The sequence below is a fragment of the Carex rostrata genome, chromosome 25 (genome assembly GCF_964058835.1).
Source record: "Carex rostrata chromosome 25, lpCarRost1.2, whole genome shotgun sequence".
NCBI lineage: Eukaryota > Viridiplantae > Streptophyta > Magnoliopsida > Poales > Cyperaceae > Carex > Carex rostrata.
The window spans coordinates 1,223,481-1,236,909 of record NC_135942.1 but is presented as its reverse complement, the minus strand read 5'-3'; the positions used below and the strand labels follow the sequence as shown (position 1 = coordinate 1,236,909).

The 13,429-nt window shown below is 33.0% G+C and overlaps 2 protein-coding genes across 2 annotated transcripts; both read left to right on the top strand.

Annotated features, from left to right (window-relative positions):
• The first annotated feature begins 332 nt into the window (after positions 1-332).
• LOC144543904 (RING-H2 finger protein ATL16-like) lies at positions 333-1,154 on the top strand. The gene has a single exon (XM_078292353.1). It carries the CDS (start codon positions 333-335, stop codon positions 1,152-1,154), a length of 822 nt encoding a protein of 273 aa, XP_078148479.1.
• Positions 1,155-8,642: 7,488 nt separating this feature from the next.
• Positions 8,643-9,739, top strand: LOC144543673 (RING-H2 finger protein ATL16-like). The gene has a single exon (XM_078292026.1). The coding sequence runs from the start codon at positions 8,886-8,888 to the stop codon at positions 9,477-9,479; it is 594 nt and encodes a 197-aa protein (XP_078148152.1). The 5' UTR covers positions 8,643-8,885; the 3' UTR covers positions 9,480-9,739.
• The last annotated feature ends 3,690 nt before the right edge of the window (positions 9,740-13,429 follow it).

Genomic DNA, 13,429 nt, shown 5'->3' with positions numbered 1-13,429 from the left:
CAAGCCAGACCCACTATAAACAGACAATCCTCTAGAATGGTTTTGCACATCTTGTCGCTGAATAAGAATATATAACAAGTCTCTGACATCCTAGACCCATGCCTTTCTTATTGTAATGATGATGTACCAACACGCATGACAAAGTGTAAGTTTTTCAAGGCCATAGAAAATCTGAATTTCAATTTCTTCTACCTCTTATTTCCTTTCCCCTCCCCAAAGGTTTATCACTGCTCTTAATCTTATCCCTCCTTTTAATTCCCCCGTTTAGCTGTTACTACACTGTGGAATAGATTATTCCATCTCAAAGAATCATACCATCTCTCTATTCCACCATGTCTATTGCCACTCTTCCAACTCTTCTCTTAACTATCATCGGCGTTTTCGCGGCCTTGATCCTTCTCGGAAGCTACTATATCTTTGTCATTAAGTGCTGTTTAAATTGGCAACGATCGTCGGAGACTACCAGAAGGTCCCGTCGCCATTCGAGTGGAACCCACAGTCAGTCTCAGCTGCCCCTGCACCTTTCGGAACCTGACGAGCCACACGGCCTAGACGAATTGATGATAAAATCAATACCGACTGTTGCGTATCGAAGACCAAAGGAGCCAGGGGTTTTCCATGTTTGCGCCGTGTGCATAACTGAATTTCATGATGATGAGAAGATTAGGGTTTTACCAAATTGTTTGCACTTTTTTCATGTGGAATGCATCGATACATGGTTGCGAAAAAATGCGAATTGCCCCTTGTGTAGATCACCTATCACAGTAGACCCTGCCTCAACTGATGGAAATCAGGAAATGGACCAGGTTTTACCAGAACTTAATACTGAAGTTGTGATCAATGTCGGAGAAGATGATGTCGCGGACTCTAACAGTGCTCCGGCAACCGGAGGTAAAATGAGTTCAGGGAAGTGGAGTTGCAGGGATGATGATAGCATAGAACCGAGGAGAGAGAGACAGCTTGCTGGGATGCCTATAAGGAGGTCATTTTCAGTGGATTCCTCGGCTGATAGGTGGCTAACCAAGGAGGTGCAAAAGGTTTTACAGCAAAATCCCCACTTTCATGCAACACCATTTGCAGGCAGTAGCAGAACAGGGCCCAAAGTAACACTTCCAATGGATTTGCAATGGATAGTGAATACCCCTTCTTCTTGAGTTATTTGATTCTTCTCATTACAGAGAAAAATAGAGCTTATCTTCTTGTTATTTTTTTAATTTTTTTTCTCATATTAATTTTTGTTCGCAGTATTTTATTTTATTTTTTATAAGTGAGATATATTTTGGTCGTGTTCGTGTGGTGGGTTCAGCTATTCAGTCTGGGAACCGAATCGTCTGCCCCCTCTGGGGCAGGTAATTCCTGCTCCCAGAGTCACTGCGGGTGGGCTCAAATTTAAAAATAGTAACAGTAATTAAATTCTTTAACGGTAACTGATTCTACCCCGCAGTGACTCTAAAGACAGAAATTTCCTGCACCGGGGGCAGGAGATTCGGTTTCTTCAGTCTGTATGCACACTTCATGTCTAATTGTACTTTACTAAAAAAAAACATGTCTACTTGTACCTTTTCTATTCTTGTCAGAATATTTAATCGTTTTTTATTTGACGAATAGCAGTTGGGCACGGAACTTGCATTTTTTTTTTAATTGTCAAATTTCCTTGTTAAAATTGGCATAATCAATGTTATCAGAACCAGACCGGACATCGATCCGGTAAAGCTCTGGGTCAATAGTTCATTGGTCGAACCGGTGGATCAACCGGTTCAACTGCTGGTTTTTTCATAAGACATGACCATTGTTGTGTTTTTCAGAGGCAAACAACCCCTGATAATTTTGACTATTGTTTCCGTGTGTAATAAAACCACCAGTGCAATTTGCTAATGAAAAATTACTTTTCCCCACTAATAAAAATACCAAGTGAAACAGCTTAGAACTTGCACAGTTGAAAAAAAATTACTTTTCCAATAAAAATACAAAGTGAAACAGCATGAAACCTACACAGTTTTTTTTTTTTTTTTAAAAAAAGCCCGTATGGAACTTGTCATTTAAATGGAACAGAAGATTACAAGTCTAGTTTAACAGAAAACATAAATGAAAACCTAGTATTGTAAAAGTACTAGTAAGAAAGCCTCAATACATTGAAAGTAAATACCATAAAACACTAAGGTCATGTTCGGTAACGAATATTAGAGTGTTGCAGGTTAAGAGTTTAAGCTGTACTAAGGAGGAGATGTTCGGCTAACAAAGGCTTAGAGTAATAAAGCTTAAGTGTATAAAGATGCTAAAGAAAGACTCTAAGGAGGCACTTTTTCCTAAGTCTATGATTTTTTTGGCTTAAGAATTTGCTCTAAAGAAGCTTAAGAAAGATGTTCTAAGCTTGTCTAAGAAATTGTTGTTCGGCTAGCTTAAGCAACTAAGAAAGCTAAAGCCACTCTAAGGAGGCTAAAGCCTTGTTGCCGAACATGACCTAAAAGCCTAAGATCATAAAAAGCTTAAACTATGTTTGTGTTGGAGCGTCATTTACTGGTAAAAAAATCCTAATAAAATATCCTGATGCATGAAAACAAAATCAGTCAAAGGAGAAACCTTAAACAACTAGTAAAACCAAAAAACAAAAAACATCATAAAAAGACAAAAACAACCAAAACCAAAAACTCAAACAAGAAGTGAAATAGCGCCTATAAAACGAGGGCCTCCCGTACTAGTGGTATGTTGCCCCTCATTTTTTCTAAAAACTCCCTGTAGTTTATTAAAATTATAACATATCCAAAAAAAGTTCTAAATCATAAGGAATCTCATCTATTCCTGTTCTCCTCATGCGACTATCTATCTCAGTCAGGTTCTGGTAAGAAATCACCATGTTTGTGTTGAGCCTAATTCACCTTGGTTTTACGGCAATTGTGCTCTCTAACCACAAATCAATGATGATTAAAAATGATCTTTAGTTGAGGCATTTCATCAAACACCTTATTTGCTTGGATCTATTAAAAAAAACTAACTCAAAACTTCCATAAAATTATTTCAAGTACTTGATGATGATGCATGAATCTATTCTCAAGACTTCCATCTTGGAAACGAGATTTGAACCAGAGTCTTGAGAGTAGTTCAAGTCTGAAAGGAGAGAGCCACAACAGAGAGGAGGTTCAAGTAGGAGATTCCAAACAAATACTGCTAGAGGAGATTGAAGTCGTTACTACTGAACAAAAGCAACAAATCGAAGAAGAATGAGATTTGAGAAAGGAGACGGACATTTGAGAAACGAATCTGTTTTGAACCGGGGTTTTTGTCAGTTTGATTCAACAATTCTTTAATAAAAACCGACTGGTTGAACCAGATTTGAACGGTTCAGTAACTTGGACGATTCATTAGAAGATTCGAACCGGATAGGAGTCCGGTTCCGGTTTTTTCCGGTCGAACCAACTGGTCCGGTCCGATTCTGATAACACTGGGCATAATTGTTAAAGCTGGGTACTACAAGTAAAAGATCTTCTTGTTAATATATACAAAGCAATCTTGGTTAAAAATGGAAGAAAATCTGTATAAACTCACAATATATTGCTCTCCGGATTTACTAATTCAGTCACATCTCCATAGGCGGCTCTTTTGATATTTATCCTTTTTTGTTTTTGCTGGTGAATTTTACAGACTTCTGTATAGCGGGTAGATATTTAATAAGTTTTATGACCCGCAGCACAAATTGTGATGGCATTAATTAAAATGCTCCTGTATAGAGTCCGGCCCAACAAGAAACATGAGGCCCACTATTGAATTAAAATAAAATAATGAGCTTAGTTAGACTCACCTCATAATTGAACAAGTAGATCAAGCGCGTTCATGAGTGCCAGGCGGACTGAGCCATGTGGTATGGTCTACGCTCCGCTCTCTGCATCGCGCACGGCTTGATTTTGCCAATGCGCCAACTTCTATCCCCGTCAATGGGCCCGCTCCTAGTCAACTCCATCCCTCGGATTTCTTGTTACGTCACCGCCTTAATTTTGGGTCCCATTCATCAGTGCAATACTACATTGTCGCCAGTCGCCACAGGATGAGAAGAATGAGACATTTTCTCTCGTGTTTGCTGCAATTTGTTGGTCTCAAGAGTCAAGACTAATATTTAATAGATCCATTGACCGTGACCTCTGCACTCCAAATAATTTCTAAAATCTCCTTAAAAAGGGAAAAAATTTATTACACGTATTGTACTTTCATACTAATCAAGGGAATTGTATTCTTTCAGCAAACCTTGCCAAAAGTCTAGGTCAGAAATATTCATTTAGAATTTTTTGGCTCTGAATCAATGCTGGATAGGAATGTACAGTCTGATTTAAATATTCCACTGGATCCGATCAACTTAACATGAAAAGGTGAATTCAAATTATATTTAATTAGATACAGATTGCATTTAATTAACATGGTAAACATACATTGTTTATGAATTAAAAAAAATATATAACAGTTCAAATCCAATCCAACTCAGTGTTCTAAATAACGCGCTATAGCGTTTTTGGACCCTAAACGCTAAGTTATGGCATCAAAACGTGCTATTTGAGCTACGGACGCTATAGCGGTAATAGTGGTCCGCTATAGCGCATAGCGTGTACCGCAAATAGCGTGCGCTATGCAACATGAGCTGTTTTTCTTTTCTTTTCTTTTCAATTTATATGGGGTTTAAATAAAGGCTCAGATTGGATTTTAATCGTGATTTTTTTTTTCAATTGACGCTTTATATTAAACTATTAATTATTAAATGAGAGATCCATCAAACGAAATCAAATAAGGAAGCTACAACGCGCTATGCAACATGAGTTTTTTTTTTCTTTTCAATTTATATGAGATTTAAATAAAGACTCAGATTGAATATATTAAGATATTTCTTAAAGTAACAAAATGATACTTACTATATGGTAGTTTGAATATTTTGAATAGATTAAGATAGTTAATTATGCCATGATGTCTAGGTTATTTTAAAATTTAAATAGAAAAATGATAGATTATGTCATGATGCTGAATATATTTTGAATAAAAAAAGATCGATAGTTTATAATATTAGTATTACTATGAATATTTTGAGTCGCAATTTGAACTTTGTATTGGTTCAATATGAATATTATAATTTTTTAATCAATTTGATGTTATTTATTGTTCTATGAGACTTAAATAATATTGATATTTTGTACAAATATATGATATATTTTTATAAAAAAAAACGCTATGTAGCATAGCTTTCGTTATAGCTTTTTGTATAGACTTCCCGCTATGACGCAATAAACGCTATTTATAACCTTGATCCAACTACACAACACAATTGAATTTGTATTTCTTCTTTTTTAAAAGAGGTGCAAATTATATTTTGTATCGACATTATAAACATCTATGATTTTGCATCGTATATGTTTATCTTTTATGTTGCTTTTATACAAATTTGTTTATTTATTAGTGCCTAACAAGTGAAGTTCCCGCTGTTAGATAAATTTTGTTGGGTTCAATTATATACAGTGTAGTCAAAAAATTTAATATAAACCATTAAAGTTTTTTTTTTTTTTGTAAAAGAGGCATATATGTCCATTTGCATTAGCAAAAGGATAGTCATAATTACATATCCATCATCATCAAAGTGCACCCCCCAACTACCCGAAATGTAGACTAGATGAACGACCTCAGCATAATGCATCGTTTGGTCAGATAGCCACTATAACTCTACCCTAAATTCTCTCAACAAAAACATAGCAAGGTTCATAAGAAGCATAACTGCTTGCTTTGGATATACTTATTACAAAACATGACATGGCATATAAAAACTAGATAGAAGCATAGTATCAACTACACAGACTCAGAGTTGTCCCCAGTAAGTACCACAATCTCAGGAGCTCCAGCCCATTCTCTCAACGAAATTTCTTCAACCTCAGCAGGAGTCCATGTCACTATTGCTTGCACAACTTCTGCGTTGATGTTTCCTGACCAGTATTAAAGTATAAGAAATATGAGTGACCTATTAGTTTTCGGGTTAATTTCAATAAAACAAATGTCATTACGATGCTTCCACACAGACCAACAAATTGCACTAATCACTATCAGAGCAGTAGTTTTTTGTTTAGCAGGTAGAGTTTGGACAAAAGATAATATATCATCAAATTTGGACTAAGTCATAAAAACAACTTGAAATTTCCTCATCCAAAATCATATAGTTTTAACAAAAACACATTTAACAAACAAATGCTCCACTGTTTCTACTAATCCACAAAAGTGACATTGATTAGAACCAATCCAACCTTTTTTAACTAAATGTTGCTTGGTCAATATTTGCCTATTGGACAGTAACCACATAAAGACCCTTATTTTGGGAGAAATAGGTAGTTTTCACCATATGGCATATTTATCATTGGCAACTCCTCTAAAAACTAAGAATTCATATAAAGAGTGAACAGAAAAGTAAGAAGATTGGTCTTCCATTCAGCAACAAGTACCCCTGATAAGTGTATCACCTCACCCTATGAATCAAGGGCTTCATGGATAGAAATATTAGGTTGTAAGCTGATAGAGCTATATTTTACTTTAATTTTGAGCTGGAATAGAGCTAATATTAAGTTTGAGAATAGTAGCTAACTCATTTTTTAATTGAATTAGTAGAATAGTGAGCTAACTCATATAAGACAAATAAAGAATATTGGGTTAGTGTTATTCTTGCTCCATCCAAACATCGAATAGTTCAAAAAAATAATGTTATTCTTGCTCCATCCAAACGCAACATGAAGTTTGACTCATTTTTAAACGTTGAAGATCATAAAATAATTAAATACTTTTCATTAAAATTCAAACTATATATTTGTAAAATAATTTGACTCATTCTTTTGAAACTAACATGTTCATCATGGTCCCACTTTTAAACCCTTCTTCATCTTTTTCTTTTGTTCTATTTTCAAAACAGATTGATGAAAAACTCTGATAAATTTGTTGCCACTCAGCTAATTTACCGAGAGCTGAGAGTATCAGGGTACGCAAAATCCAAATCCATGGCCAGGCATATTCTAAATTCAAATATAATTGGTACAAATCTGATAATATTTTTTTCAAATTCTAGAGGTAGGCGATTGCTTGCCCTTAGTTGGCTATGACTCCGCAACTAATTTTAAAGAAAGTTATGGCATAAATATTATTATTTTTAGATTTTTAATAAAAATTTATTTATATTATTTACTTATTGGGTTATTGTTTTATATAAATTTTTAAGTACTTTTATCAATTAGTCATATTTTTTATATGATACATTTTTGTCAGTAAAATACGCAAAATCTATGTAATTAATCAACAATCTAAAGAAGTTACACGTTCAACGAATTTTAAGTTGTGATGATTAATTATATTAAACATGTTATATCTCAACAACTATCAATTAAGTTAAAAATGTAGACAAAATCTGATAAACTTGAGTCGTATGCATTTCTAATATTGGATGGCTGGAGGCCTGGAGCAATCCCTATACAACAAAATCAAATAAGAGTTGGGTTACGATATTTCATTGTTTTCGTAATTTAATTATGTCCCACATCCTTATCTTTATTTTTATAAATTAAATAATTGATCCAAACTGTTTAACAAGATCTCCATGATAAAATGTACTTAGAGACCAAATTTTGAATTTTTCGGAAAGTTTTACCAATTTTTAGATCGGTACAAAATTAGAAGATTATGAACCATTCAAAAATAGTGATTTTGTACTTATCTAAAAGATTAGTAATTTTGTTTAAAAAAATATATAAAATTGGGTCTCTAAACACATTTTAATACAAAAATCATGTCAAACAAGTTTGAAAATGAAGATAAAGATGCAGGAACGTAGAAGCATGATTGGAATTTTGACCCTACTCATTGGTCCATAATCTTCTGATTTTGTACTCTATCTAAAAATTAGTAAATTTTTTCTGAAAATTATAAAATTTGATCTCTAAACACATTTTAATACGAAGATCATATTTAGCCGTCCGGATCGATGATTTGAATTTTGAAAACAAAAATAAGAATATAAAGGCATACTTGGGACAAAAAATAATGGAGTTTTTTTTATCCCTACTCGTTAATTAAATAGTTTTAACCAGATGCTAAAACTGAGGTATTAATAAAAATAAAATACAATAGAATCCTTTCATATATTGTAGACAAAATGAAAGTCTCAAAACCCGGTAATTCAGTAAGATTAAAAAGAAAAAATTAGAAAGCTTTTTAGGGTTTAGACTGCAAAGTCTAAACACAAGTCAAACAATGACGTCTGGGGCGTCTAATGTACGGTACAGGTGTGTCTTTAATTCTTAACATGTCACCTAGAGTATGGACTGTGAATTCGTATCCTCTGCATTAACTCAAAAGGGAATCTTTTGAGTTAATAAATATTGACCATCCAATCTGATTTAAGATTCGTGTAGACTAAATCTGCACAAATATTAAAGGACCACATATATCATAAGCAGGGACCGGATTGGCTCCGATTAAAATCAGACGGTTAGGATTGATTAACTCAAAAGATTCCTTTTTGAGTTAACGCAGAGGATATGGATTCATGGACTGTGGCTGATGACTAGTAAAAAGCGAAAAATCAAAGAAAAAAAACGCGTGGAAGCAATCTATGCATTCACCAAGAATGTGACCTAGTCGCGGTAGCGGCGTTACCAGACGCTTCAAGTTCTTACCATAATAAATGGAATTCATATTACTTGAGCTACCTCAAGTTCTTTCCATAATTAGTGGAAATCATATCGGAAGCTACTACATTTTGTCATTAAGTGTTGTTTAAATTGGCAACGATAGTCGGAGTCCCGTCGCCGTTCGAGTGGGACCCACAGTCTCAGCCGCCCCTGCACCTCTCGGAACCTGACGAACCGCACGGCCTAGACGAATCGATGATAAAATCGATACCAACTGTTGCGTATCGAAGACTAAAGGAGCCGGGGGTTTTCCATGTCTGCGCCGTGTGCATAACTGAATTTCATGATGATGAGAAGATTAGGGTTTTACCAAATTGTTTGCATTTTTTTCATGTGGAATGCATCGATACATGGTTGCGAAAAAATGCGAATTGCCCCTTGTGTAGATCACCTATCACAGTAGACCCTGCCTCAGCTGATGGAAATCAGGAAATGGGCCAGGTTTTACCAGAAATTAATACTGAAGTTGTGATCAATGTCGGAGAAGATGATGTCGTGAACTCTAACAGTGCTCTGGCAACCGAAGGTAAAATGAGTTCAGGAAAGTGGAGTTGCAGGAATGATGAGAGCATAAAACGGAGGAGAGAGAAACAGCTTGCTGTGATGCCTATTAGGAGGTCATCTTCAGTGGATTTCTCGGCTGATAGGTGGCTAATCAAGGAGGTGCAAAAGGTTTTACAGCAAAATCCCCACTTTCATGCAACACCATTTGCAGGCAGTAGCAGAACAGGGCCCAAAGTAACACTTCCAATGGATTTGCATAGGATAGTGAACACCTCTTCTTCTTGAGTTATTTGATTCTTCTCATTACAGAGAAAAAAATAGAGTTTATCTTCTTGTTATTTTTTTTAAATTATTTTCTCATATTAGTTTTTGTTTGTAGTATTTTATTTTATTTTTAAAAGAGAGATATTTTGGTTCGTGTGGTGTGTTGAGCTATTCAGTCTGTATGCACACTACATGTCTATATGTACCTTTTCTATTATTGTCAGAATATTTAATCCTTTTGATTAGACGAATGAATAGCACTTGGGTACGGAACTTGCATTTTTTTTTTAATTGTCAAATTTATCCTTGTTAAAATTAAAAATTGGCATAATTGTTAAAGCTGGGTACTTCTTGTTAATATATAAAAAGCAATCTTGGTTAAAAATGGAAGAAAATATTTATAAACACATTATATATTGCTCTCTGGTTTTGCCTTCCTAATTTAGTCACAATGTGGGGTGTAAACAGATACGGATAATTTGCTCTGTCAGGCATTTTTCGAATTTGAATTAAATGAATACGGATAATTGTAGATACAAATACGGATATATTTTGTATATGGTGAAATAATGATGGATACAAATATAGATAATTTCATGAAGGTGAGTATCCATATCTGTATCTGAAATTGCTCCCAACCTACTCCGCCTTTACTGTTCCGGATAGAAGTTGTCATATAATTATGCGAGTAGAACTAGGGTGTTTTCAAGCTCACCAAGGTGTATGGTGAGCTTAACTCCATTAGATTAGCTTCAAACAATAAATCCAAATCGTTGAAACCTATTTACTTCATGAGTGATTAATTTACATGTAAAGCTTTTAAAATTTTGAATTAATTTTGTATGAAGTCAAGTGGTCAAAAAATGTTAAAAAAAATGAATGCACTAAAATTAATTTATAAATCATCTAATTTTGACTGCTTGACTTTATACTAAAATAATTCGAAAAATTAAAATCTTTGCATGTAAATTCATCACTTGTGAAGTAGATGGATTTCAACAGTTTAGATCTTCCGTTAGAAACAAATATAATATATTTTGGAGTTAAGCTCACCAAACACTTTGGTGAGCTTAAGAACACCCTGGTATTAATTTCAGTCTTGGTTGTGGGATAAATAATAATACGATATGATTTTCAATTTAATATCTTTTTCGCTGGTAATGGTGCTTCAATAACGCTATTTCTTTTCATTTTTATCTCCATTTCTTCACTCTCCATTGTTTTTCGTTCAAAATTGTAACCTGTAAATGTAGTATGTTTTTAGTCTTTGTTAAATTGGTTTTAGCCATTGTTTGAAGACAATAGCAAGACACTAGTTTGTATCTTAAAGTATATAATTCAATTATTCGACAATTATTAGTTTTGTATCCGTATTTAAATATGTATTTGTAGATTATTCGCTCCGTATTCATATCCGTTTAAGACATATTTGATTTTAAATTTTAATATCCGTTTACTATTATCCGTATCAGTATCCGCTGATTAAAAAACGGATATAGGTATCAGCATTATCCGCTCCGTTTACACCCTTGGCTCCTCGAGTCATCTCCATAGGCGGCTCTTTTGATATTTGTCCTTTTTTATTTCTGAATTTTCAAGCCTTCTGTATAACGGGTACAAGTTTAATAAATTTTTTGACCCGCAGCACAAATTTTGATCGCATTAATTAAAAGGCTCCTGTATAGAGTCCGGCCCATCAAGAACATAGGAGGCCCACTGCTGAATTAAAATAAAATAATGAACTTAGTTAGACTCACTTTATAATTGAACCAGTAGATCAACCGCGTTCATGAGGTGAGGCGGACTGAACCATGTGGCATGGTGTACCCTCAGTTCTATGCACCGCGCACGGCTTGATTCCTACCAATGCGCCAACTTCTAATCTTCTATCCCGTGTATGGGCCCGCTCCTAGTCAACTTCTGTCCCTCGGATTTCTTGTTACGTCAGCGTCTTATTTTTGGGTCCCATTCGTCAGTGGCAATATTACATTGTCTACCTGCGATTAGAAGAAAGAGACACTTCTTTTATTTTCTCTCGTGTTTGCTGGAATTTGTTGGTCTCAAGACTAAAATTTAATAGATCTATTGACCTGTAATCTTTAGCAAACCTTGTCAAGATTCTAGGTCATAAATATTCATTTAGAATATGTTTTTGTTCTGAATCGATGCTGGATAGGAATGTACAAACAACTAATTTAATTTAAATAGTCCACACGATCCGATCAACTGATCAATATGAAAAACGGTAAATTTAAATTATATTTAATTAGATACATATTGAATTTTATTAAAATGGTAAACACATATTGTTTCTAAATTTAAAAAAATATAACGGTTAAAATCCAATACAACTACATAACACAATTGAATTTTTATATTCTCTTATTTTTTTAAAGAGGTTTGAATTATATTTTAAATAAACATTATATATATATTTTTTTAAAATTTATGCTTATGCATCGTATTTGTTTATCTATTATGTTGCTTTCAACAAATTTGTTTATTTATTAATGCCTAATAAATTAAGTTTTCTTGTTGTTAGTCAAATTTTGTTGGGTTGGATTTTATTGAATGTTATGGCATAAATAATTAAATTTTACACTTTTATTTAAAACTTTATTATTATTATTATTGATCGAGTTACGTTTTGTTTAAATTCTTAATTACTAATAGGCAATAGCAATTAGTTATATTTTTATATGTATGATATTCTTTTGTCGATAGAATTCGCAAAATCTATGAAATCAACCATCTAAAAAAAGTTAGACGTTCAACTAATCTATGTAATCAACTATCAGAAAGTTTTTACTAGGGTACAAAATCAAGAGATTCTGAATCATCCAAAAACAATGATTTGTAAAATCTAAGAAATATAATATATAAAAAATATAAAAAATAAAATAAAAACTTGGGTCTCTAAAGTCTAAGCACACTTTAATACGGAAATTATGTTCAGCATTTGAATCAATTGTTTCAACTTTGAAAATAAAAATATGAATATAAAGACATGATTGAGATATGAAAATAATGGAGTATTTTATCCCTACTCGTTAATTAAATAGTTTTAACTGGATGTTAAAAATGATGTATTAATAAAATAAAATAAAAATAGAATCCTTCCATATATTGTAGACAAAATGAAAATCACAAAACCCGGTAATTCCGTAAGATTTAAAAGGACAAATTAGAAAGGCTGTTAGGGTTTTAGACTGCAAAATCTAAACACAAGTCAAACAATGACGTCTGAGGCGCCTAATGTACGGTACAGGTGTGTCTTTAATTCTTAACATGTCGCCTGAGCCCTGAGGTATGGACTGTGGCTGATGACTTGTAAAAAGCGAAATATTCTACACTATTTTGGAGGTTTTTAAATTATTTTTCACCATTTTGGAATTTTACAAATTACTCTAAATCATTTTGGAACTTTTCTAAATTATTCTAAACTATTTTGAACTTTCTAAATTATTTTTCACCATTTTGGAATTTTACAAATTACTCTAAATCATTTTGGAACTTTTCTAAATTATTCTAAACTATTTTGAACTTTCTAAATTATTTTTCACCATTTTGGAATTTTACAAATTACTCTATTTTGGAACTTTCTAAATTATTTTTCACCATTTTGGTATTTTACAAATTACTCTAAACTATTTTGGAACTTTTCTAAATTATTCTATACTATTTTGAAAGTTTCTAAATTATTCGGGCTACTATTTTAAATTTTTCTAAACGGAACTAAACCATTTCAAAATAAACAAAACAATATTCCAAATAATATTCCAAACAAATTCTAAACAATCTTTCAATATTCCAAACAATATTCCAAATAAATATTCCAAATAATTATTAGAATAGTTTCAATTTCATTTTTCGGTACAGAGACATGCATTTTTGTTATTTTCAAATAATATTTCAAATAATTTTTCAAATAAATATTTGAAATATATTCCAAATAATCTTAAACAATATTT